Source organism: Drosophila navojoa, chromosome 2, assembly GCF_054131105.1.
Source record: "Drosophila navojoa isolate 15081-1374.11 chromosome 2, UAZ_NAV_1.0, whole genome shotgun sequence".
Classification (NCBI taxonomy): Eukaryota; Metazoa; Arthropoda; class Insecta; order Diptera; family Drosophilidae; genus Drosophila; species Drosophila navojoa.
In genome coordinates this window covers 18694882-18719708 of record NC_142890.1, presented here as the reverse complement: position 1 = coordinate 18719708, position 24827 = coordinate 18694882, and the positions used below count along the sequence as shown (strand labels likewise).

The 24827-nt window shown below is 41.4% G+C and overlaps 6 protein-coding genes and 1 non-coding gene across 11 annotated transcripts; 4 read left to right on the top strand and 3 right to left on the bottom strand.

Moving 5' to 3' along the window:
* The first annotated feature begins 183 nt into the window (after window positions 1-183).
* On the top strand, window positions 184-1274 carry Ttc1 (Tetratricopeptide repeat domain 1). The gene is made up of 2 exons (XM_018103446.3): window positions 184-870; window positions 930-1274. The coding sequence occupies exons 1-2, from the start codon at window positions 314-316 to the stop codon at window positions 1216-1218; spliced, it is 846 nt and encodes a 281-aa protein (XP_017958935.1). The 5' UTR covers window positions 184-313; the 3' UTR covers window positions 1219-1274.
* A 120-nt stretch (window positions 1275-1394) lies between these two features.
* ema (C-type lectin domain containing ema) lies at window positions 1395-5921 on the top strand. 2 transcript variants are annotated; one of them, XM_089265351.1, is made up of 12 exons: window positions 1395-1613; window positions 1723-1917; window positions 1983-2122; window positions 2250-2398; window positions 2458-2600; window positions 2662-2748; window positions 2810-3603; window positions 3886-4002; window positions 4060-4521; window positions 4581-5133; window positions 5189-5407; window positions 5466-5921. In XM_089265351.1, exons 1-12 carry the CDS (start codon window positions 1606-1608, stop codon window positions 5791-5793), a joined length of 3195 nt encoding a protein of 1064 aa, XP_089121477.1. In that variant the 5' UTR covers window positions 1395-1605; the 3' UTR covers window positions 5794-5921. The 2 variants fall into 2 exon arrangements, with proteins under 2 accessions (XP_089121477.1, XP_017958764.1); XM_018103275.3 differs by having other exon boundaries at window positions 1395-1917.
* An 87-nt stretch (window positions 5922-6008) lies between these two features.
* On the top strand, window positions 6009-6541 carry mRpS33 (mitochondrial ribosomal protein S33). Its single transcript, XM_018103512.3, has 2 exons — window positions 6009-6229; window positions 6298-6541. Exons 1-2 carry the CDS (start codon window positions 6107-6109, stop codon window positions 6517-6519), a joined length of 345 nt encoding a protein of 114 aa, XP_017959001.1. The 5' UTR covers window positions 6009-6106; the 3' UTR covers window positions 6520-6541.
* On the bottom strand, window positions 6528-7730 carry LOC108653184 (armadillo repeat-containing protein 7). Its single transcript, XM_089265356.1, has 3 exons — window positions 7536-7730; window positions 7310-7477; window positions 6528-7250 (listed from the first exon to the last, which is right to left on the bottom strand). Exons 1-3 carry the CDS (start codon window positions 7642-7644, stop codon window positions 6883-6885), a joined length of 645 nt encoding a protein of 214 aa, XP_089121482.1. The 5' UTR covers window positions 7645-7730; the 3' UTR covers window positions 6528-6882.
* Window positions 7731-7903: 173 nt separating this feature from the next.
* On the bottom strand, window positions 7904-9753 carry Fntb (Farnesyl transferase beta subunit). Its single transcript, XM_018103407.3, has 4 exons — window positions 9514-9753; window positions 9190-9446; window positions 8457-9128; window positions 7904-8391 (listed from the first exon to the last, which is right to left on the bottom strand). The coding sequence occupies exons 1-4, from the start codon at window positions 9610-9612 to the stop codon at window positions 8175-8177; spliced, it is 1245 nt and encodes a 414-aa protein (XP_017958896.1). The 5' UTR covers window positions 9613-9753; the 3' UTR covers window positions 7904-8174.
* A 975-nt stretch (window positions 9754-10728) lies between these two features.
* kkv (hyaluronan synthase-like protein kkv) lies at window positions 10729-24821 on the top strand. 4 transcript variants are annotated; one of them, XM_018103162.2, is made up of 11 exons: window positions 10729-10916; window positions 17463-17652; window positions 18015-18258; window positions 18316-19545; window positions 19606-19876; window positions 19942-21872; window positions 22248-22424; window positions 23109-23309; window positions 23375-23740; window positions 23802-23903; window positions 24103-24821. In XM_018103162.2, the coding sequence occupies exons 2-11, from the start codon at window positions 17531-17533 to the stop codon at window positions 24259-24261; spliced, it is 4803 nt and encodes a 1600-aa protein (XP_017958651.1). In that variant the 5' UTR covers window positions 10729-10916; window positions 17463-17530; the 3' UTR covers window positions 24262-24821. The 4 variants fall into 4 exon arrangements, with proteins under 4 accessions (XP_017958651.1, XP_089121461.1, XP_017958626.1 ...); XM_089265335.1 differs by lacking the exon at window positions 22248-22424 and adding an exon at window positions 21969-22145; XM_018103137.3 differs by lacking the exon at window positions 22248-22424 and adding an exon at window positions 21969-22145 and having other exon boundaries at window positions 10729-10931; window positions 17468-17652.
* TRNAR-UCG (transfer RNA arginine (anticodon UCG)) lies at window positions 15079-15151 on the bottom strand. Its single transcript has one exon. It is a non-coding gene; the product is annotated as a tRNA-Arg (tRNA).
* Window positions 24822-24827: the final 6 nt, after the last annotated feature.

Here is a 24827-nt window from a genome sequence, read left to right as displayed (position 1 = left end):
ATACATACAATAAATATATTCTAAGAACATTTCATTGCAGCATGGAATATATTTATTGCCACTGGTCAATTGACTTTATTTAAAATAAAAGATATTAAATAGATATTTAACAAATTCGCAATAAGTATCGCTTAACTTTATGCGCATCTCTAGTTGAGTGCTGCTTTGTTCTCAGAGAGCAAATAATGCATATTAAAACCAGTGTGCCTACACTAAGTGAGTGCTAAAATAAAAAGTCAGAAAACGCACAATAATACAAATCATTGCAGTCGAAATTTCTAGTACAAAAAGAAATTAATAACTAGATAACAGTATGGCAGGGAAAGATACAAACGATGAAGAATTCCAAGATGCACTTAGCGAGCCCGCGCCACCCTCACAAAAAGCTGCAACCAATAAGCCAGATCATGAGAAATTGATTGATGACATTATAGAAAAAAACAGTAAACTAAGTCTCACGGATGGAGAAGGAGGTGCCGCGGATGCCGAAGGTGCGAGCAATAAGGACAATGAAGATGACGACAGCGGTGACAAAGCCGATGTGATACAGCCCGATGGAGAACTAAGCTTAGAAGAGCTGCAACTACAGGAGAAAGAGTTGAGTGCCGAACAGCTGGCAGCTAACAAAGAGAAGGCGGAAAAGCTGAAGCTCGAAGGCAATGAGCTCTTTAAAAACGATGAGCCCGAACGTGCCATTGTTGTATACACAGAAGCACTGAACATTTGCCCCTCCGTGAATAGTAAGGAGCGTGCTGTGCTGTTTTGTAATCGCGCAGCGGCCAAGATGAAGCTGGAAGCCAATAAAGCGGCTATTAGCGATTGCACACAGGCCATAGAACTAAATCCAGTATATGTGCGTGCGTTGTTACGGTATGTGTAAAATATATTAAAAAAAAGAAATGCAGTTCTAATATGTATTTTTGTATTAGGCGAGCCAAGCTATACGAACAGGATGAAAGGCCAGATGAAGCATTGACAGATTACAAGCGTGTCTATGAAATCGATCCCGGGCAGCCTGATGCACGAGAGGCTCAAATACGTCTGCCAGCTTTTATAAATGAGCGCAATGAAAAGCTAAAAAATGAAATGCTATCCAGTTTAAAAGGTTTGGGTGATATGATATTGAAGCCCTTTGGCTTGTCTACCGCGAATTTTCAAATGCAACAAGATCCTAATTCTGGTTCATATTCCATTAATTTTAATCAAAATAACAGTTAGTAAGAAATGCCGTGTCAAGTTTGTTAAAAGAATAAAGTTGGATAAATCATAAGAAAGGCGTGTGTGAGAATTGTATTAATGTTCAGCTGATTGCCAGTGTGTACAAATATGGTGCGGCATACAACAGTGTGACCACTCACTCTTCCGAGCGACAGCTGACTTTGACACCTGCTGTCGTCGTACTGAAAACGAAAGAAGAAGAATAGTTGATTGAAAGCTGAAATTTTATGTTGTTTTTAAAGAAATTTTTACAAAATTAGTTTCGTTTAATTGACGTGACATTTTCGGAACCCTACATAACATAGTGCGCTGATCGCAAGTATCAGTGCTGCACAGTTATCAGCTCTCCCGTGTGCCAATGAGGCTTTTGGAAAGTCCTATTGTGTTATGACTTTGTAAATAATCATTGTGGACTAATGCTATTCTATTATTAGTATTCAGTGTACCTAGTTGATGTTACAGTTAAGGCATAGTGTTTATTAATACTCGCATAATGTTTCGCAGTCGTAGCTGGTTTGGCGGCCCGTGGGGTGGACGCCCCAAAAATCGGTTGTCATTGGAGCACCTTAAGTACCTGTACAGCATTTTGGAAAAGAACACAACCGTATCGGAGAGCAATCGCGGCTTGCTGGTTGAATCATTGCGCTGCATAGCTGAGATACTTATCTGGGGTGATCAGCATGACTCCCTGGTCTTTGAGTAAGCACACCAGTCTTTAAGTTAAATATGTACATTATAAAATTGACGTATTTTTATTTTCGCAGTTTCTTTTTAGAGAAAAATATGCTCTCGTACTTCCTGCACATTATGCGTCAAAAGAGCGGCGGCTCTAGCTATGTTTGCGTCCAATTACTTCAGACACTAAATATTCTCTTTGAGAACATCAGAAATGAGACGTCGCTATGTATGTAAAGATTTGTTTACTTTGTAAAAGTTTTCTTTCTGATCATTGGCAACATTGATTAGAATATTAGGTTTCAAATGGAATTTATAAATAGTTTTCCTGCTGTTACTTATTTTTGACTTTTCAGATTATCTACTTAGTAATAACCATGTCAATTCTATAATGGTGCACAAATTTGATTTCTCCGATGAGGATGTTATGGCCTATTACATATTGTTTCTGAAAACGTTAAGCTTGAAGCTCACCCCCCACACCATACACTTCTTCTATAATGAGGTGAGTTCTCTTAATGTATATTATTAAACCAATGTAATGCTTGTGGTTTTTATTATCAGCACACAAATGACTTTCCACTCTACACGGAAGCTATTAAATTCTTCAATCACCCCGAGTCGATGGTACGCATTGCTGTGCGCACAATTTCTTTAAATGTGTACAAGGTGCAAAATGCAAGCATGCTGCGTTTTATCAGAGACAAGTGAGTCGAAAAGTGTAGACGAAAGATAATTAATTTATAACTATTTGCTTAAATTTATTAGAACGGCAGCGCCCTATTTTAGCAATATAGTTTGGTTTATCGGCAAGCACATATTGGAGTTGGACACCTGCGTGCGGACAGACATAGAGTAAGGAAATTAGGTTATTCATGTTATTTTTTACTCATACTGAATCCTTATTAATGTACAGCCACCAATCGAATCAGAAGCTTTCCAATTTGGTTGCTGAGCATCTCAATCATTTGCACTATTTAAATGACATCCTGCTATTGGATATCAAAGATTTGAATGCAGTGCTCACCGAACACTTGCTGCACAAGTTGTTTGTGCCGTTGTATATATTCTCGCTGACGCCAGCGCCGCCGCCACCCTCATTAGCTGTGGTCACACAGAACTTGGCGGCTGTACTAAATCGCAATGTGGATATTGACATACAGGAGATTCATCATCCGCGCGTTAGCTCTATTGTGGCACTCTATTTGCTGTCGCTGGTCTTTTTGGTTGTCACCCATGAGCCGCTAGTGCATGCTTTGGCCTGGGTCATATTAAATGGCGATCATAGCGTATTCAAAGAAGGAGCAGCCGAAATACTCAATTCCTATGTGGAGCATCGCGAAGTAGTGGTGCCGAGCTTTGGTGAACCACAAGAGAGTCTTGAACAGGCATTGGACACGGTTGTTGGCCACACGGCTAGCTACAGCGGCGATGCAATTAGCGAGGATAGTGGCGTGGAGTCAACGCCAGCAGCGACAGCGTCGCCATCAAGCCGGCACACCGAAACTGTCGCCGAAGCTGCAGCCACCCAGTTACGTAATATTACCGACGAGGAGAAACAGATGCTACAACAGTCGACATCCGCGCAGACCGCCTCTGAGCTTCCGAATCCATTTTTAGAAACCGTGCTGCAAGCACTCGATTGTAAAGAGAATGATTACCTTGCACTCTTGGCGCTTTGCCTCATTTACGCTATGTCCCACAATCGAGGTGAGTTGGACTGTTGCAAAGTCCGTAGAATTAAGTTAGGCTTCAGCTGCTCCGATTCTCAGTTAACTTTGCCTGTTTCACGTCTCTCTCTCCCTCTGCTCATTTCATTGATATTTGTGTGGTATTAAAAAATGATATTTCAAAAAATAAAAATGCGTAAACAACATGGCATCTTTTACCAGATGGTACGTAACTTGTTCATTCCCTCATACTAATGTTTAGATGTTAGCTCGGGAGTTGCATAATATTCCGCTTATTTATTACTCTTTTACCTATTCGCAGGCATGAAGAACGAGTGGTTTGAGCAGGTGCTGTCGAAATCGATGCGAGGCTCGTTCAGCTATAAGACGGCGATAATTGAAAATCTGCTCAATATCATCACACAATCCAGTCAACCGTGTAAGTAAATCCATTCATGTTCTTATTCTATTATTATATTTATTATCACTCTTACAGCTTGTCGCATTCGACTGATCACGGCTGAGATTGCATTGGAACTGCTGCTGACCTTCACCAAGCCCGCCGCAGATGATGCACCTTGCATAACGACCTCGCAACAGAGTTTGCTTTTCAGTGCTCGTAATCAATCCATGGTTGTGCTGCGCAACTTTTACAAATCGGAAGATATATTCCTCGATCTATTCGAGAATGAGTATAATGAGATGCGTAAGGCGCAGCTGAATGTAGAATTTCTCTGCACTTACTCGACCATACTGTTGCCGCCCACGGGTACACCTCTAACGGGCATTGAATTTACCCACCGTCTGCCTTGCGGCGAGGTTGAAAAGGCTCGGCGAGCCATACGCATCTACTTTTTGCTGCGCCGTACGTGCCAAAAGTTCTTAAACGAGAAGGAAACGCTGTTGCCGCTGACGAATGTGGTGAACCTGGTGCAGGTGGACAATGTGCTCGATCTGAGTGAGTCTCTGATCATCAGTTTTGTTAGTCCATTACTTAAACGTACTTACTGCTTGTAGATAATAGTGATTTAATTGCCTGCACTGTGGTCTCTAAGGATAATATGAAACAACGGCGTTTTCTGGTCATTGACGCACTACAGCTCATACTCGTGGAGCCAGATGCCAAGTTGTTGGGCTGGGGCGTGGCCAAATTTGTGGGTTTCTTACAGGATGTTGAAGTGCAGGGCGACAAAGATGACTCACGTTGCCTTCACATCACGGTACATCGTGGCGGTGTCACACATAATCGTTCGCCGCTTCTTTCAGCCAAATTTTTATTCGATGATCATATACGTTGCATGGCAGCCAAGCAACGTCTTACAAAAGGTCGCAGCAAGGCGCGTCAAAAGAAAATGTATCAGATTGCGCAGTTAATCGAAATACCCGGCCAGCTGGACTCGCCACTGTATCCGGTGTGTGGCACTTCAACGCATTGTGGCAATTCCCGCCTGGCCCAAAAGGGCGCAAATTTAACTGCGAGTCGAGTGCCCGGCTTTGCAGCTGTGCTGCGTGGCAATAACAGTGCCGGCGTCAGTCGTACCCAGATGGCACAGAATCGCTCCATAGAGGGGTAAACACAACTGAAATCTTTCATATGTATTAATGTAATATATTGAACCTTTTAGCATACGTAATGAAAGCGGTAGTCGCTCACGTCGCCGAAGTCCCAATGCTAGCTCTAGTTCACCGTCCTCATTGCGGACAGGCAATACAGTTCTGGATAGGGATCGTTCGCCCAGTGGCAGTGGAGGCAGTCACAGCTCCTCACAATCGAGAGAGAACTCACAGGCGCGTGGATCTGGTAATCGGTCGCGTGAGAGTAGCCCACGCATGCCAAGACCACGGTATGTATAATAGCAGTGATTTATGCTTGACTTAGCTAACTTACATGTTGCTCGGCAGATCGGAGGAAATTCCTTTGGAAGATTTTCCACATTCACGTAATAATAGTCCGCATTCACGAGGCGCTATGGGAAATCCATCTCCATCCTCTCGCTCGCATACTCCATCTCGAGCGTTGCACTTTGATCAGATATCGGTGCATAGTGGCTCGCCACGAGAATCGTCGTGTGCATTGGGCACGAACGCGTTGCTGAGCCAATTGAATGGTAGTGTAGCCATTGCTAGAGAAGTGATCCCAGTTCAAAGTTCCGAGGAGACCTCCTTTATAGCCAATGATGTAGAGGCGGACAACAGACGCAAGGGCAGGGGCAACATTGAAACGGTTTAATAACAATAATTTTAATATTGCGATCTGTGCATATTGTGAAAGTTAAATTGTCGCTACTATTTTGTTATTCCAATTAATGTAAATTTAGTATTGATTTAGAAATAAACGTTGATTTGACGAATTTAAAATCTTGGATGGATTTTGAGCAACAGCTGTATTATGTAAAGTTAACAGCTAGCAGTTAAATTCGATATCGATTATTTTTTATTGTCATCGCTAATCAGCTGGCGGTGGTAATGTGGAACAGCCGGGTGACATAACCCCCCAATATATTGTTTAATAATATTTAAATCAAATCGAAACTTGATTTAAAATGACCAACTTTAAATATAGCGAGCTTATTAAGCTTGGCACACAGTATGCACGTCGTATGAATTACCTGTCGAATCGCATCTTTGGAGAGGTGGCGCGCACAACAAATGACAAGTCAATGAAGGTCTTGCATTAAAGCTTTGAAATTTATTATTTTGTGAAGTTCGATAACTAATGAATATTTATTTGCAGGTTGTTCGGATGTTTTCGGAAGAGCCCATACATAAACGGGATTATGTAGTTAACTGGTATCCACGACATGTTGAAACCCATTTACTAATGAAAAATCTGCGGGACTACGGACTATTCCGCGATGAGCACCAAGACTTCAAGGAGGAAATGAAGCGTTTGCGAAAACTGCGCGGCAAAGCGCCTCCAAAGAAGGGCGAGGGCAAACGAGCAACTAAGAAATAGAAAATAGATTCACTAAAAACAATTGCATTTTTTATTATTATTAACTAAACAACCCCTTTGGGTGCCAACAATTTAGCATTGCCCGCAAAGACAACGTCATCGTGTTGTCTACACTCGTACTCCACAGTCGCGATTTTGCGCGCTTTGATCAAACGCACGGTCACTAAGGTATCAGTTTCTATGCGACATGGTTTCAAGAACTTGAAACTTTGCTCAAGCACCACTGTGCCTGGTCCTGGCAATTGTGTTCCTATAATTCCAGCAACAACTGCATTAAGCAGTGCTCCATGAACGCGTCGCTCTGTGATGGGCGTGTCTTTACTATGTATATGATTAGAATCACCGGTGAATTGAGAAAATATTTCAAGATCCTGCTGTGTAAACCGTTTTATCACTTGAACCTGTTTTAGTTTGGCTTGTGGCTGGCTGCACAGCTGTCGACGTAGTTGCAGTAGCATTGTGTACCTGGGTTATTTCGGTTCGGGAGCCAAAATCTTCCAGGAAAACTATGCAAAGCTTAACAACGCGCTCGTCGTTAGATGATTGCCGCCAATGTAAAACTCGCTTTAGTAATGCTGGCGTTACGATTTCCTCTTTGCTGCTCAGTCCTGCGCTCAGCAGTTGATAATGCAGTGCCAGGCTATGCAGCACGGTATCAGCCTTCTCTGTGCTTAGGAAAACGTTTCTGAGTATGGCATTTTTTGCAACTATGAATTTCGCGGCGATCTTGTCTGCGAATTACGAAAGTTTGTTGATAGAAATCCAGCAGAATATCTGACAATAATGTTACCTAAGCAAAAGTTACACAGTGCTGCTACTGCATGCAGCTGAAGATTAGGGTTCTGGGTGTCCAGAGCTGCCACAAAGACATCCAAGGCTTCGGCTTCATGCAGATAAGGCCAGTTTATTGGATCGTAGGCAAAGTTTGCCAAGTTCGCGGTTACTTGCTCCAGGGCCTCTGGTGATTTAACCATATTGTTAATAGTGCTGCCTAAGTTAGCGAGACAAATGCTTACCAACGTTTGTTGATGTGTAATATTCATCCACCAGGTGACCAATATATTCACGTCGATCTATGCCTTCTGCCGGTGTCTTGCGTTTTAAATGACGATGGCTCGAAAACATCGAGAGTTATAAACTACATGTATAATGGAACATTTAAGGATAATAATATACTGTTGATATTTGTTTGTGTACTTAACATTCACAGAAAACCAGAATATATCAGCTGTTTCTTATTAAAGAGCGCGGAAAATGATAACTAAATGTATTTTAAGTGTAATAAAATATATAATATTTACCAATTACTCACGACTTTGCTGACTCGTTTAACATGAATTTAAATGTACCTCTTGTATCATTATATTTAAATAAAAAACTAGTCTGTCAGTAATGTTTCAATTTTAATTATTAATTTTTACATAACAGAATTACTCCACGCATTCAAGCTTGCTCCTCATAAATTTATACATTCTGTCAATATTAGAATAACTTTTGAAAAGTTGATGCAGACATTTTAGAAAACAATAATGTATTATTGATTTACAATAAGATAATTTTGACCATAGCGTATACAAACATCAAATAATTTGTCAGCTAAGCATCAGTGTGTATGTACATCATTTACCACTCCAAATGTATTCATCTACGATTCGCTAAGTGCGATTGCTGCAACCAGCATCTTGATTGGAATTGTTTGAAAAATAGTGTAAGGCTGCTGCGACTGATTTCGGTGGTATATTAAACAGTGGATGGGTGGGTAAAAGTTCGTTCCTAAGGTCACCAAGCACTTGAGGATGCATCGCGGACTCCGAATGCTGTGCAATCGAGACTCCGCTCAGCGTATAACAGGTATGATATAGATCTTGTGGTCTAAAAGGAAAAAATATACTTGTGAGATTTAAATAATAAATGGTGGCTTTGAATGCTAAACTTACTTGCCGGGCTTATCGATTAGACCACCATTTGCTTTCTGACAACACAGCAATATGTATTCTTGCAGTGCTTCGACATCGAAGAGCGTCTTCTCCATGGATTTTTCAGCGCCAATCAGTGTGGCTTGTGTTATTGGAATGGTGGCGCCTACCCAAAACGAGTAGCAACCATCTACTAGTTTATTGGTGCGTCCTTGGAAGCCACCTTCATAGATCATTTGACGACGTAGTGTCCACTGCAGGAGCGCTTTCTTATTGCACTTATCTGCCTGATTGAGCAATGCGAGACTGGCAATGCCACAAAAAGTGTATCCACCATGTGCCTCTAAGTCCGGCGCTCCTCCAAAGCCACCCTCGTAGGTCTGACAGCTAGCAATCCAGTCGGCGGTGCCCGTGAATAGTTCACTCAGCACCGGCTCAGGCACGTTGGTTAGCTTGGCACAGGAGATGGCACAGTAGGCACCTCGCACGTCCGTCTCACCATCCACGTGGAGGCGGAAGGAACCATCGTCATCGCGCACGCTGAATAGAAATTTAACAAGTGATTCTCGATCGATGGCTTGATATGCGCTCTGTGTGCCAATGATACACAAACTATTAACTGCAGCATAGGTGGGAGCCAGGTGCGCATATTGTCCTGGTCCGCCGCCAAATCCGCCCGTAGGGGCTCGACATCTGCAAGCACACGATTGAACGCGTATTATTAATATTCATAATTAGGGTATTATTAACCTACTTTATGAGAAATTGCACGACATTGTCTAGCGTCTGGTCGTCGAAGTCGAAATTCAGCAGTTGCGCCGACTGCAGTATCCAGTAGATACACCAGGGCCGACTGCTGTCCAAGCATTCATAATTGGATGGAAGTTTTCTAAGCATCAAATCCAAATATTGTTGGTGCTGCATGCGATTTAGCTGGGCTGCGCGTGGATTTACGAACTGTGTCTGTACGAATCGATCGTAACATTTTTCAACCAAACTCTCTGTTTTAATCTAAAAAAAAAAAAACAAGATTTTGCTTTATTATTTGTCGGTTGCACAGAAAATTTGGATTACTCACCTGCTCCCTGGATGTTACTGTGGATACCTTCTCGTCGTCATATTGATAGTTTTTAAGCTCTGCAAAGTTGCGGAAAAAGAGCTCGTCCGATGACCACATGGTTTTGGTATCCGAATTGAAAATTAATTTAATATAAATACAAAATTGTGCTACTTTTATCAATTCGTCCAGAATGTGTTTGATCGAACAACCTACCAAAGTGAACTAAGGCGGAACCACTGGTTCGTTTGCGTAAATAAACAACATCATATGTTTCTGCTATATAACAGATTTGCGTACTTTTGCTGTTAACAACAATTCTCTAAACAAAAACAAGCAATATATTCCGAGCCAAGATTGAATTATTGTGTCCTTTAACAGTGATTCCAAACAAATACCATATTTTAGTTCTGTACGTTAATTTTGCAATTATTTGATCAGCTGTTTCTTTACTAAAAATTCTATTATTCAAATTTTATAACAGAGATTTATTAAGTTTGTAATCGATACGAATCAGTTTACAATCAAAAGCGGTTACTTTTCGATATATTCAAGTAGAAGCACTAACCAGAAATGAATGTAGTTTGAACTGAATGAAAGTATTAAATAGAATGAAGCATTCATAATTTATATTTAACGGTCAAAAAGTAAACTCTTCCTAAAGTTTATAAAAATGTTTTTTTTTTTTTTTTTGTTTGTTGCATTGCTCGCTCAATCCTTCAGCATTTTGAATATTAAAGCACAGGCAAATAACGAGGCAGAACGTGAGCGTCTTTCTCCTGAATGATTATCGTATCAACACTTTATTATTATTATTATTATTATCATTATAGATTATTATGTCACTATAGATTCCGCAGAAATGCATGTGTATAACATATTCGTGCAGAGCATCGTCATGCTCTTTGTCGGCATCTTAATGGGTATAGGGTACAGAAAAAAGAAACCAGACGACCTCGGCAAAGTTGTCGCAAAATACATGCATATGAACACAAGTCTTATACTCACGGTATAGGGAGAGGCTAAATTATATGTTTTCCAATGGCTGCCAAAGAGTTTATGAATAAAAAGTGAAATTAAGAGAGTATAAACTAAACTGGCATCATATATTGCATCAACTATGGGGAGAGCAACTGGAGGCAATACAAAAGCAATTGTAAGCTACAAATCTTATAAATAAAATAAACAACAACAAAATCTTAGCACATAAACATGCTCATAAAAGTTTACTTCCAGCCGACAACGATTTCAGGCCAAGAAACAACAAGCCGAGCCACAGTTGCGACCACTTCCAATAAGCAAAAACGAAAGACTTCAATTCAGTTTGGCGAAGACAACGAACTCGAAAAGAGCTTCACGCGGACAAAAAGTAAAGGCCCGATAGCTAAAATCACGTCTACGTCTCTCTCTCTCTATCTCTGTCTCTCTTCTACAAAACGGTACGTGCGCGCATGCGTATGCGTATGCATAGCTCTATATACACAGTATATGAATATGTGTACGTGTATAAGTATTTGTATAAAGCTGGCTAAAAGTTAAATGCAGCAACAGCAACAACAGCAACAACAACAACAACAACAGCAGCAACTTCACCAACGGCACAGCAAAAGAAATAACGAATAATTGAAAAGAAATCAAATGATAAATACAAATTTGTTGTTTTTATTTTAAAAAGTATGTGAGCCACGCAAGCGTTTTGAGAAAGAAATCGTTTAAATGTATGTGTGTATCTGTGTATTTGGTGTTTTAATAAAGTGTTAACTGTGTTTAGCTAAATCAAGCCCAGGCGCTGAAAAGTGAAATGTAAAGGTCATATGAATTAATAAATTTGTCCAAGTGAAAACTAAAGAAAAGTGCGTCGACTCCATTCACCTCACATTCTCTCAATCTTTGCCGGATTATCTGCAGCTAGGCCAACACAATTTCTCTTAGGCTATATCATCGCCATCAAACGGTACAATTTTATACATACATGCATACATACATAAATATCTGTGTGAAAGTTTTTATGCGCCAGACACAATAGCAAAAAGCACAATCTCATTCTCATTTATGCTGTTGTAGTAAGATTTATATTTTTCTTTCACTTCTGCTTCTTCCTCGTATTCTTCGTCTGCTTCGTTTTCCGTTGGCTAACGGGTTTTGTGTAAGACTCTGGCAACACTTTTGCTTTTTATAAGCTGCATATAAAACGGGCTATTTTGCGATTTAGATTCGGTCTTATTTTTTGCGTTGTCTTGGCACACAAACCCGTTCCAAGATATTAACAACAACAACAACAACAAAACAGACAAAAATATTTAAAAGAGACACGGCGACACACACAGACGCCTTTAAAACAAGTTGTTCTATAAATTGAAAGCCTTAATTAACAAAGATCTGTTAACTATGGTTAGATGCTACGGCTAAGCCTGTTATTAAGTGAAATGAACCAAATGAAATCATTTCGAATAAATGGCATTTAATACAACTTTTTCCAATTGACTTTTTCATGTTTGCCACTCAAAATATTTGCACAATTCGAAAGGCCTCAACGCCCACACGCAAGTCAAGCCATAGAGATGAAGAGTTGTCTGAGTAGCTTGTTGCTGTGTGAAGTCGATCGCTCTCTTTCTCTCTCTCTCTCTCTCTCTCTCTCTCTCTTTTTTCGCTCTCTTTCCTATTGTTTGCTATACTCTCCTCGCAGCGACTGTCAAAATTTTTGCATAAATAGACAAAGTTTGTTTACTGAAATCTTTTATGGAAGCTTAAGAAATCTATAGAAAAACATAGAACAATTTTATTATGTGAACATTATAAAAAATAAACTATATAGTTACAAATTAACTTGATAGTTACATGTGTAAAATTATATATAAAATTATATTTTTCTTAAGACTTTATACTCAGCACTTAATTTGGTCTCTTTTATAGCTCCCACAGCCTGAGAAACCCTTCTTCCACTTTAACTTAAGTTCAGCTTCATTATGCGCCAATTCACCTCATTTCAATGAGTAAAAAAAAATCCCATAATTTAATACCAGTTTCGAATTAAGTTACGCACTGCGTAAAAACCAAGTTTTGTGCCAACTCTTGTGACTCACAGTGCAACAGACTAAATGTACCTCAATATACATCTATTGTATAGAGCCGAAAATCCTTAATGATGTTTCAGATTATCGCACTAAAATGCTGTCAAAGTTATGGGCAAAGTTTACGAATCATACAAAATCTTCGTGACTCACACGTTGTTGGCTGGGCTCTTGAATTTATGCATGTGCATAACGGTAATACGTTGGTAAATAATACGAGACTGGAACTTGACTCAATGAGTTGGCAAAACGAGTGTAAAAAAGTAAAAAAAAAAAAAAAAAATTAAAGCTAAAGAATTTGGAATTGACAGCGCTTGAGTGGATGTTGAGGTGTGCTGCGAGCACTGAGCAGAATTGGCAGATAAAGCTCAAGGCACATTCAACGTAAGGCAGCTAAACTTGAACAGAATTTGTTGAACTAATCTGGAGCGATTGTTCAACTGGGCAGAAAAAATGTACAGACATTTACAAACAGAACAAAGAACACTAATGGATTATTTCTTACACAGCCTTAAAATTGTTTTGAAACGATATTTGAAACATTCTCGAATAATGCTGCGTTAGTAATGAACTACTTTCTGGGTATCCCGTAATCTTTCTCGAACTTTATTCAAACTCTATACAAGGTCGAACCATTCTTCAACTATTCTCCGAGTACGCAGCAATCAGTCTCGAACTATGGTCAAACATAATACATTCTCGAACAAATTTTCAAGTACATATATAGTCCTGATTTATACTTGAACTATTCTCGAACTATTGACTAACCAGATTTGTATAGCACAATTGATTGAACCCACATTGATCGCATCTAGAGCATGTTGCCCTGCCATGCTCACCGTTCTGATCACATTTATTGCTGGCCATTATCGCCGTCATTGTTTGGGCATGTTTTGCGCAATGCCACTTTGAAGTCGCTTATTGTTCCTGTTGTACTCCAGCAGAAACTGGTCTCTGTCTTATGATACAAGTCGGACGTAGTTGCTGCTGCGGCAGCTGCTGTTGCTGTTACTGGCTGTCCGGCTTGGCGTGGCCGGTTTGGCTAGGTGGGTCGGTCCATTCGTCGGTTCGATTGGTTCGATTTCGTTTCCGTTGTTAAATGTAGCAATCAATTTCAACAATTTTCAACAGCCAGCAATAGTTGCAACTACCGAGTTGCTGTTGTTGCTGTTGCTGTTGCTGTTGTGCCGTGGCTACAAGTATCTTATTCATAGATCGTTTTTATTATAAAATATTTGTTGTTGTTTTTGTTTTTAGACTTTCACTTTTTGTATGCATTCGTTTTTGTGTTGGGCTGTAAGCCATTTGATTTGCCTTCTTGGGCATGACATATATACAATAGTATATCTGTATGTATATTTACTCTATGTACTTTGTATGCAGATATATGTATATTGCTGAAATTTGTAAATAAATTTTATGTTGCGAGGTATAATGAATCAGCAGGCATTACCGTTCACTCGAATACTCTGTGCGTTAACGCCCACTGTTCAAGATATATGATAATATGAAAAGTCTTATGTTTTATATATACACACATATAGTATATATGTTTATAAGAGCAGTTTGTGTGGTTTGCCTACCCTGCTTCAAGGCCTGCTTGGAGTTTTTTTTTTTTTGCTGTACTCTTAGCGGAACCGGTCTCTTATCGTGGATCTATAAAAAGTGGTTTTAATTGTGTCTTTTCTTAATCCTTTGCTGCTCGATTTTTCTAGCTGTACATTTTTAGAGAGTATGAGACATGAATGCCTAATGAATTCGATTTTCGACTGAAAATTTCATTTGCTATACTTGGCACGTTTTTGTTTGCGTATTTACCTTTTCTGGGGGTCAACTAGGGTTACTGACGTGAGCTGTTGTTGGGAAAGGCATAGATGTTTGTCCATCTATCCATGTTGCTTAAATGATTCTAGCTGAACATATATGTACATATTAGAGTTCGATTTCTTTCAGTTATACCGTTCCTACTTTTGAGGGAATATTTAATTCTATAAAAATGTTCTGTTAAAAATGTATGCATATTTACATATTATCAATATGCCAGTGAGATAGTAAATTGTGTGTATAAATAGAAAACGAAAAGAAATGTAAAAAGAAAAGTAAAGTACAATAAATATCTAAAAATATATACACGATTATTTCATTTGCACTAATTAGTAAATGGAAAGCCGACTTTAATTACCACGTCACGAAGATAACAATCGAAGAATGTTCAGTATGTCCAGCCAAAGATAACTTTAATATATGAGATTCGAATAGTAGGATTTAGTTTTCGTTGGAATTAATAGCAAAATATATACATACATACCACGATAAGTTGATTCATTCATACATACATATCTACCGAAAAATAAATATACATATCCAAGCACATAAAATAGACCTAATTTAGTCGGTCATTCAAACCATTTGCATTCAATTTGATGTACTTTACGAAAAATGTTTACATTAAATAAATACAAAATAAATATTCAGCTATCTATCAACTACCTGTAAATAAAAAAAAATTATGATTCGACCGTGACAGGACTCGAACCTGCAATCTTCGGATTCGAAGTCCGACGCCTTATCCATTAGGCCACACGGTCTTGTTGCGAGACACTGTTAACTGTGGCCATATAAACGGCAAAAGAGGCGCGCAACGAAACCCATAATCAGTCTAGAGCATCCATAACACAAACAAGGGCTGACACACCCTAGTACCATAGCCTTAGCACTGCGTCGAGGGTGGCTGTGACAACAGGCAGCTGTGACTTCTGTGCTTTTGTTTTGTTTTTTGAGGGTTGCAATCATATGACGCAGCATTGGGGACTACTGCGCAGAATCCCGACTGCCGGCAGCATCCTTTGACCTTTCTGCCAACAGCTAATTGAGCTTTTACTGTGGAAACTGATTCAATTTATGACCCCTTGGATAAATGCTTGGTAATTCCCTTGAGCTCGAGGATATTGTACTATATTTAAGTAGTCTTTGCTTTAAGCTAGTCAATATGAGTTTCGTTAGATCGGCTCAGTTGTGAAATCGACTAACGTTAAATGTGTCCAGAATCAAAATTTTATAGCCGAATAAATATATTTGAATAAGCGACGACTTCACAACAGAAGAGAACCAAACACAATGCTCCGACAAAACAAGACAAATGGACAAAATAAGATCCGCAACATAATGAAGCTCAAGAATCGCGAAGTGTTCTTTAATCTCTCCCCACTGACGCCCGATTCCAAAACAAAGCTGTTAAACAAAGCTTATTCGAATAAAGCGAAAACTGAGGAAGAGATGGTCATAGAAGGCATCAGGGCCAGAATGATGGAATTCTTAAGGGCGAACAAATCGAATAATGAAAGGCCTAATTTGATAGAGCAGCCAAAGATCAGAATGCTACCAACCTTAAAGCAGCCGACGCCCGCTGAGCACAACTCGAACACCTCTTTAAAGACCAAACTTGACCAGGCAACAAAAAGTGGCAAACCTTCCCCAAAACATGTAGCGCAACTATTACCAACTCGCCGAAAAGTGGAAGCCAAGGTTCAACCAAATACATGGAATCCCTATCTTGAGAGTGACGCCAACAGGTTCATCAGCCCGGCTCGAAGACCTCCTCCAGTAGAGGCCAAGCAGGCGCCTCAAGTCAAACTAACTGGCATCGTGCATGCCCAGCCGAGCCTGAGGTCATCTTTCCTATGCTATTTCGATGTGCCCGGCGAGGAGTCGTCCGATAGCTTTTACGACATAGAGAGTTCTAGTCGTCGATTTTAAAGCGTCTACAACATTCGGTTCAATCCGTTTTCAAACTCTGACTTTTTACTGATCGACATTTCGTTCAACTTTTAAAAAATCAAAATTCGATATGTGATTTTATTGAAAATAAAAAAGAACACTTTAATGCATTGGAGTTTCTATTTGAAAGACGAAATAAACAGCCTCTATCAGTGCTCTCATCTAGCTATCTATGGTAATTCCATCATCATAATAGAAATCCGATGCGCTGTTGCTCAAATGTGGCACAAGGTCTGCGCTACGGAACAATGCGATCAAAATTTTGCACACTATGTCTGTACTCTATATATACAGGTGTGTATGTGTGTGTGTGTGTGTGTGTAAGTATTTGTATGTGCAACATATGTGATTGTTATTGCCATAAAATCAAAGAGGGCTACAGCTTTAGTTCCGTGCCAAATATGAAATAAGTGAGGCATGGCTAATATGTAGTATAATACATATGTATGTATGCATGTATATCTCTGCCCCGCCTTTATGTTGGACCCTTAATTACCTTGTCTGTACAGCAAAAACAGATAAATAATACTCGATTTATATCCGGCATTTTTTTTCCTATTTACTGAGTCCGTTTCTACTTTTACTTCTGCTTAGCGATTCGCAACTGGTTAAAGCCTGGAAATGTGAGAACTTGCTTGCGAAATGCGTGTTGTAAACGGAATGTGCTATTTATAGAACTGTGAAATTCTTGAAATACCTTTTATGATAGACTACTGCATAATACATATATTTTGTAGGTTCTTCTTTTCTATATACATATATTTGATAAAATAAATTTGAAAACTGTGCGCTACGACCTTAAAATGCATTTTAAAATTATGTTTAATGATCTCTGCAAGTGGGGTCTGAAGCCCACCCTATATGGTCATTCGGTCATTCACCAGCCGTACATTGTGCATTGAAAATCTTCATTAGCTGATTACTTTTTCATAAATCACTAAAGCTGAACAGTGAATATGCTGGCCAGAAACCGGTTGCCTGCTTAAATGGAAAATGTTGCTGGTCAAGGGCCGCAGGTCCTTGAATGTCTGCTTTAACAGAGAGCATACCGAGAGCCATAAATTGAAGCTGGCTTATCTACTACGACTGGAACTCAATTAATTTTTTCAACTCTTGCGCCACTTTAGCTACATTTTGACTACAAGATTCAGCAGAGCCAACGATTGGGGCTCGGGCAATAACCGTGGGAGATGTCTGCGGTGCGGCATCGCCCGATGGCTCCGCCAGCCACCGGAGATCAGGGCGACAGCGATGAGAACAACTTCACCGACGACGAGAGTTCGCCTCTGACACACGATATATATGGCGGCAGGTAAGTCGTATTCGCGTTTCCCCTATGAATTGTGATATGCAAATTGTTGGCTGAGGTTTTCTCTTGGAAAATATTATGGGTTTCGCTTAAGCAAACCGGAACAACCAAATTAGCTCCATAGCAAACAAAGCTTAATTGCCATTCCCACATCCATAGCAGCTCGCCTTTGTTCAGATATTGCTCTACAAATCACTTTCAGTGCCGCTGTTGTGGCTACTTCAATGTCAATCTCTCTTAGAAAGCAATCCGGAACCTAGGAGCAAGCAATGAGCTTGAGCTGGGAGTAGCCTATAATAGGCTAGTCCCAACTGAGCTTCCCTTTAAGACTATGACTAACTATATCCATTCCATCCCACTTTCAGCCAACGCACAATACAGGAAACAAAAGGCTGGGATGTGTTCCGCGATCCGCCAATTAAAATTGAAACCGGTTCGACAGCAAATCAGGAGTGTCTTGAGCTAACCATCAAGATACTGAAAATCTTTGCCTATATAATCACGTTTATCATAGTTTTAACCGGCGGTGTTATAGCCAAAGGAACAGTCCTGTTTATGACCTCGCAGGTGCGCAAGGATCGCAAAATCGAGTACTGCAACAAGGATTTGGTAAGTCGTAAGAAGATATCCCAAAGAAGTTCCGTTTTCAACTCTATCTCCCCATAGGGTCGCGACAAGAGTTTCGTTGTGCGTCTGCCCGAGGAGGAGCGTATCGCATGGATATGGGCTCTGGTGATTGCGTACTCCCTGCCCGAGATCGGGGCTTTGATACGAGCGGCGCGAATCTGCTTCTTCAAGACGTTTAAGGTGCCGAAGACGGGGCATTTCCTGTTCGTCTGGCTGATGGAGAGCATGAGTGCTCTAGGCACTGCGCTGCTGATGTTCGTCGTCCTGCCACAGATCGATGCCATTCAAGGCGCTATGCTGACCAATTGCCTGTGCGTAATACCTGGCATTTTGGGTCTGTTGTCGCGCACTTCCAAGGAGGGCAAACGCTTCATCAAAGTCATCATCGATCTGGCTGCCGTTGCTGCCCAGGTCACGGGCCTCGTCATCTGGCCACTGCTGGAGAATCGACGCGAGCTGTGGGTCATTCCGGTGGCCTGCATCATGATCTCCTGCGGCTGGTGGGAGAACTATGTGTCGGCTCAATCGCCACTGGGCATTGTGAGAGCTCTGGGCCGCATCAAGGAGGAGATGCACACTACTCGCTACTTCTGTCACATGTTCCTCTCGATATGGAAGATTCTGCTCTTCTTTTGCGTCACTCTGCTCATTTATTGGGCCAACGGGGATGAGCCCAGCAATCTATTTGCTCTGTATGGCGATGCCTTTGGACCCCATAAGATCGTCGTGTATGAGCTGCCCGCTGGACTGGGCGGAGTGCTGCCTGATACCTTGGAGTCGGCCAACATAGATACCGTCGATGTGGATGCTGCCTATAATACTGTCGTCTACGTGCTGCTCCTGCAGATCTTTGGCGCTTATTTGTGCTACATCTTTGGCAAGTTCGCGTGCAAGATCCTCATACAGGGCTTCAGCTATGCCTTCCCTGTGAGCCTTACGGTGCCGATTACCGTTTCGTTCCTGATCGCTGCTTGTGGAATCCGTATTGATGATCCGTGCTTCTTCCACGATACCATCCCGGACTATCTGTTCTTTACGAGTCCGTCCAACTTTAGGTTCAATAACTTTGTCACCGAGCAAATGGCATGGGCTTGGATATTGTGGCTACTCAGCCAGACGTGGATTGCGCTGCACATTTGGACGCCCAAGTGCGAGAGATTGGCGACAACGGAGAAACTCTTCGTAAGACCCATGTACTCAGCTTTGCTGATCGATCAGTCGATGGCCCTGAATAGAAGACGCGATGATCAAGCGGATGTCAAAACTGAGGTAGGCTCTACTCCAATTAAAGTACAATATGATATAACTTGCCTTTCGGTTTTCTCTTAGGATCTGTCGGAGATTGAAAAGGAAAAGGGCGATGAGTACTATGAGACTATCTCAGTGCACACCGATCGCTCATCGGCGCCAAACAAGCCATCGATTAAGTCCTCAGATAACATCACTCGCATCTATACGTGCGCCACAATGTGGCATGAGACGAAAGACGAAATGATTGAGTTCTTGAAGAGCATTATGCGAATGGACGAGGATCAGTGCGCTCGACGAGTTGCTCAAAAGTATTTGCGTGTACTCGATCCAGACTATTATGAGTTTGAGAGTAAGTAAAGTACCTCTTTAAATTAAATTGGGTCCCTTAAGAACTTTCTTTCATGGCTCTTCCAGCTCACATATTCTTCGATGATGCCTTTGAGATTTCGGATCACAGTGACGATGATATTCAGTGCAACCGCTTCGTCAAGCTATTGATTGGTACAATGGATGAGGCTGCCTCTGAGATACATCAAACAACTATTCGACTGCGTCCGCCCAAGAAATACCCAACGCCCTATGGCGGCCGATTGGTCTGGACGTTGCCGGGCAAAACAAAGTTCATAGCTCATCTGAAGGACAAGGATCGCATTCGTCATCGCAAGCGTTGGTCCCAGGTCATGTACATGTACTATCTGCTCGGCCATCGACTCATGGAGCTGCCCATCTCGGTGGATCGCAAGGATGCCATTGCTGAGAATACGTATTTGCTCACACTGGACGGCGATATCGACTTTAAGCCGAATGCTGTCACGCTGCTGGTCGATCTGATGAAGAAGAATCGCAATTTGGGCGCTGCTTGCGGACGCATTCATCCGGTGGGCTCTGGACCCATGGTGTGGTATCAGCTCTTCGAATACGCCATTGGTCATTGGCTGCAGAAGGCAACGGAGCACATGATTGGCTGTGTGCTCTGTTCACCCGGCTGCTTCTCGCTGTTCCGCGGCAAGGCCCTGATGGACGACAATGTGATGAAGAAGTATACAACGAAACCAACGGAGGCGCGTCACTATGTGCAGTACGATCAGGGCGAGGATCGCTGGCTGTGCACTTTGCTGCTGCAGCGTGGCTATCGCGTGGAGTACTCAGCTGCCTCGGATGCCTACACGCATTGCCCGGAGGGCTTCAATGAGTTCTACAACCAGCGACGTCGCTGGGTGCCCTCGACCATAGCAAACATCATGGATCTGCTCGGCGATGCGAAGCGCACGATCAAGATTAACGACAATATATCATTGCTGTATGTCTTCTACCAGATGATGTTGATGGGTGGCACCATCTTGGGACCTGGCACCATCTTCCTTATGTTGGTGGGTGCCTTTGTCGCCGCCTTTCGTATCGACAACTGGACCTCGTTCCACTACAACATTGTGCCCATTCTGGCCTTCATGGTTATCTGCTTCACCTGCAAGGCCAATATACAACTGTTTGTGGCCCAGGTGCTGTCCACCTGTTACGCTTTGATCATGATGGCTGTGATTGTGGGTACGGCTCTGCAGTTGGGTGAGGACGGTATAGGCTCGCCCTCGGCCATCTTTTTGATATCCATGGTGGGGTCATTCTTCATAGCCGCATGTTTGCATCCGCAAGAGTTTTGGTGCATTACATGCGGCTTAATATATCTGCTATCCATACCATCTATGTACCTGCTGCTGATTCTGTACTCTATCATCAATCTGAACGTTGTCTCCTGGGGCACCCGTGAGGTGGTCGCTAAAAAGACCAAGAAGGAGCTGGAAGCGGAAAAGAAGGCCGCCGAAGAAGCCAAAAAGCGAGTGAAGCAGAAGAGCATGCTGGGCTTCCTCCAGAGTGGCATTGGCGACAATGACGATGAGGAGGGCTCCATTGAGTTCTCTCTGGCTGGTCTGTTCCGTTGCGTGTTTTGCACTCACGGCAAGACTTCCGACGAGAAGCAGCAGCTAACGAGCATAGCCGAATCTCTGGATACAATCAAGAACCGTATTGACAGCATTGAGAGCGCTGTGGATCCGCATGGCCATCACGCTTCACGCCACAATAGACGACGCACCACGTCCAGTGGTTCGAAGGACCATCATTTGCTGACATCGGTGGCTGAGAAATCGGGCGATGAGTCGGATGAATCGGACTCGGATACATCGGCAGAGCCCAAGCAGGAACGAGACTTTCTGACGAATCCCTATTGGATCGAGGATCCGGATGTGCGTAAGGGTGAGGTAGACTTCTTGTCAAGTTCGGAGATCCAGTTCTGGAAGGATCTGATTGATCAGTACTTATATCCCATTGACAATGATCCCGTCGAGCAGGTAAGCCAAGCATTATATTTAGTTAGTTTTACCACCTAGGAGCAGATCGTGAATGTCTTATGCTACCCGCAACACCTGCCGATAAAATAATTTTAGGCCCGTATAGCTAAAGATCTGAAAGAGCTCCGCGACTCATCGGTATTTGCGTTCTTCATGATCAATGCCCTCTTCGTGTTGATCGTGTTCCTGCTGCAATTGAACAAGGACAACATTCACGTCAAGTGGCCCTTTGGTGTGCGCACCAATATTACCTATGACGAATCCACTCAGGAGGTAATTGAGTCCCTTACAAGCATTACTAACAGTTTTTTTTTTTTTGGTTTTTTTTCTCTTTCTCTATATATATATCGGTTGTGTAACTGTGTGTGATCACAGGCCCGCATTGCCGCCGATCTGATTGAACTGCGGAATAAGTCGGTCTTTGCGTTTTTTATGGCCAACGCATTATTTGTATTGATTGTCTTCTTATTGCAACTGAATAAGGATAAATTGCATATTATATGGCCGTTGGGCGTCAAAACCAACATTACGTATATCGAAGAGACATCTGAGGTTTTTAAATTCAATAACAATCAAACTTTTGTTTAACACTGTTTTGTTTGTGTAACTTATCTAAAACGAATTACCTATTCGGGACCTTTAACTTCCTTCGGCTCGCTCGTTCTCCTCCTCTCTTTCTCTCTCTCACACACACTATATACGTTTTAATGTGCTCCTCACACATATATATATGCATACTTACCCAATGAATGTTTCTAATGTTATATGTATATGAATGATCCTATTATACTATGTGTTTACAAGGCATTCCTGTGTTTACTTCCTGTTTATTTGTTTGACAAAAAACCCATCCTAATGGTTCTGGTACATCACCACCAACAACAACAGCAACAACAACTACAACAATACTATATCATATCAACGCTCAAGATTCTAATGTGCCATAAACTTTAAAAAACAAAAAAAAAAAAACAATTACAATAATATATTAGCCTCAATGTATAGACATTAATATACATGCTGGCATATAGATATGCGTCCAGCTATATCTATCACACACATATCTATGGTATCACACATTAAACATAGCCCTATCACCGACAATTTGGTACTACAGTCTGCCATTTCTCCAATCGAAGAATCGTTCAATCAATTCATTGTTCAATGTTACTAACAAATCACCTCATATCGCTATAGAGTTTTGTACTAATACATCTTACATCTTTCCCTATTTAGGTGCACATTTCCAAGGAGTATCTGCAGCTGGAGCCGATTGGTCTTGTCTTTGTGTTCTTCTTTGCACTGATTTTGGTAATACAATTTACGGCCATGTTGTTCCATCGTTTTGGCACTCTATCTCATATCCTGGCCTCCACGGAATTGAATTTCTGCAAAAAGAAATCTGAGGATCTAACGCAAGATCAGCTTATAGATAAGGTATATATATAAATATTTGTATCTATACATACATTTAATTTTTCACCTATATTCTCATACTTTAGCACGCTGTGGAAATTGTCAAGAATCTGCAACGTTTGCAAGGCATTGATGGGGACTACGACAATGATTCCGGCTCGGGACCCGATCGCATAGCCCGACGTAAGACCATTCAAAATTTGGAGAAAGCTCGACAGCCTCGTCGTCAAATTGGCACCTTGGATGTGGCGTTCAAGAAACGTTTCCTTAAGCTAACCGCCGATGCTGAGAATAATCCAGCCACGCCCATTCTGACGAGACGCCTCACTATGAGAGCGGAGACAATACGCGCCTTGGAGGTGCGAAAGAATTCCGTGATGGCAGAACGACGGAAATCCGCAATGCAAACGCTGGGCGCCAAAAACGAATACGGAATAACCACAGTGCCTGCAGTAAGTATAAAACGGATTCGCTAATATCCTTTGCAACTATAAGGAGATTGCTTTCGCACAGGTCAACAACAATGGGGTCCTGCCCAATCCGCGCAGCGGACGCGTGTCTAATGCGGGCATCAGCATCAAGGATGTGTTCAATGTGAATGGGGGACCAGCAGAGGTGAGTTGCTGAATGCTCTTAAGAGTATATTCTTCCCTTAATTCATATTAATGAATTTGTTTTCTTAAATTAAGCTGATTATTGGTGAAGATATTTCTGTACTTAAGAACTTTACATTTCATGAATGAGTGTTTTGCATTCGGTCATGTCCGACTATATTGTCCTCATACAAACTATATGCCATCTACATTCTTTGCAGCAAATTTATGGCTCGAATGGCGGGGGAACTATAAATCAGGGCTACGAGCATGTCCTCGACGAGGATGGCGATGGCAACTCCCTGCGGCTGACCACTCGTAATCCCCATCAGGTGTCATGGGGCCAAAATGTAAATGGAAATAATACGGGACGTTTGTGAACTACATATCAGACGAATATGGAATTCATTTAGAATATTAGTGTTTAATTTAGCAATCCTATGAACAAATGACGCGACTTTTCTGAATCTCACGCATCGAATTGGAGTTTATAGTCAGAGGACGTATTTTGTTTACCTGTATATCTCTAAATATGTAGGTATGTTTGTATTTGTATGTATGTATGAATGTATATTGAAAGGACATGGCTGGAGCCTTGTTTTATACACAACGAATATTATGCTAAGCTAATCACACTGCCAGTTGTACTTATCGAATCGTGAATCGCATGCGTATGCACAATTCACAGTCTTCATATATGGTATACTATATCATTTGTTAGGTTAGGTTTAAGAAATTGTGATGATGGCGTCCTAAACAAAAGTTGGGTTTGTCTACTTAAACACACAATACCAGTGAATGCTGACAGATAATACTCATTGTAAAGCTGGATTGGAAAACCTATTTATAATATATACATGAATCTTGCTATATATACCTAGTAGTTATTAAAATAAAATCAATTATTGTCAAATATATACGAATACATGAAATGATATAATGGCTT

What these genes read in the sequence shown, in the direction of transcription:
- Ttc1 (XM_018103446.3), top strand. Translation starts at nt 314, where the DNA reads ATGGCAGGGAAAGATACAAACGATGAAGAATTCCAAGATGCACTTAGC. An exon ending in TATGTGCGTGCGTTGTTACG is followed by an intron (nt 871 to 929) that starts GTATGTGTAAAA and finishes TTTTTGTATTAG; the next exon opens with GCGAGCCAAGCTATACGAAC.
- ema (XM_018103275.3), top strand. Translation starts at nt 1,712, where the DNA reads ATGTTTCGCAGTCGTAGCTGGTTTGGCGGCCCGTGGGGTGGACGCCCC. An exon ending in TACACTTCTTCTATAATGAG is followed by an intron (nt 2,399 to 2,457) that starts GTGAGTTCTCTT and finishes TTTTATTATCAG; the next exon opens with CACACAAATGACTTTCCACT. An exon ending in GGACAATGTGCTCGATCTGA is followed by an intron (nt 4,522 to 4,580) that starts GTGAGTCTCTGA and finishes TACTGCTTGTAG; the next exon opens with ATAATAGTGATTTAATTGCC.
- mRpS33 (XM_018103512.3), top strand. Translation starts at nt 6,107, where the DNA reads ATGACCAACTTTAAATATAGCGAGCTTATTAAGCTTGGCACACAGTAT. An exon ending in CAAATGACAAGTCAATGAAG is followed by an intron (nt 6,230 to 6,297) that starts GTCTTGCATTAA and finishes ATTTATTTGCAG; the next exon opens with GTTGTTCGGATGTTTTCGGA.
- LOC108653184 (XM_089265356.1), bottom strand. Translation starts at nt 7,644, where the DNA reads ATGTTTTCGAGCCATCGTCATTTAAAACGCAAGACACCGGCAGAAGGC. An exon ending in TTACACATCAACAAACGTTG is followed by an intron (nt 7,478 to 7,535) that starts GTAAGCATTTGT and finishes TTAAATCACCAG; the next exon opens with AGGCCCTGGAGCAAGTAACC. An exon ending in ACTGTGTAACTTTTGCTTAG is followed by an intron (nt 7,251 to 7,309) that starts GTAACATTATTG and finishes CGTAATTCGCAG; the next exon opens with ACAAGATCGCCGCGAAATTC.
- Fntb (XM_018103407.3), bottom strand. Translation starts at nt 9,612, where the DNA reads ATGTGGTCATCGGACGAGCTCTTTTTCCGCAACTTTGCAGAGCTTAAA. An exon ending in CAGTAACATCCAGGGAGCAG is followed by an intron (nt 9,447 to 9,513) that starts GTGAGTAATCCA and finishes TTTTTTTTTTAG; the next exon opens with ATTAAAACAGAGAGTTTGGT. An exon ending in GTCGTGCAATTTCTCATAAA is followed by an intron (nt 9,129 to 9,189) that starts GTAGGTTAATAA and finishes GTGTGCTTGCAG; the next exon opens with ATGTCGAGCCCCTACGGGCG.
- kkv (XM_018103162.2), top strand. Translation starts at nt 17,531, where the DNA reads ATGTCTGCGGTGCGGCATCGCCCGATGGCTCCGCCAGCCACCGGAGAT. An exon ending in CACGATATATATGGCGGCAG is followed by an intron (nt 17,653 to 18,014) that starts GTAAGTCGTATT and finishes TCCCACTTTCAG; the next exon opens with CCAACGCACAATACAGGAAA. An exon ending in ACAATGATCCCGTCGAGCAG is followed by an intron (nt 21,873 to 22,247) that starts GTAAGCCAAGCA and finishes GTGTGATCACAG; the next exon opens with GCCCGCATTGCCGCCGATCT.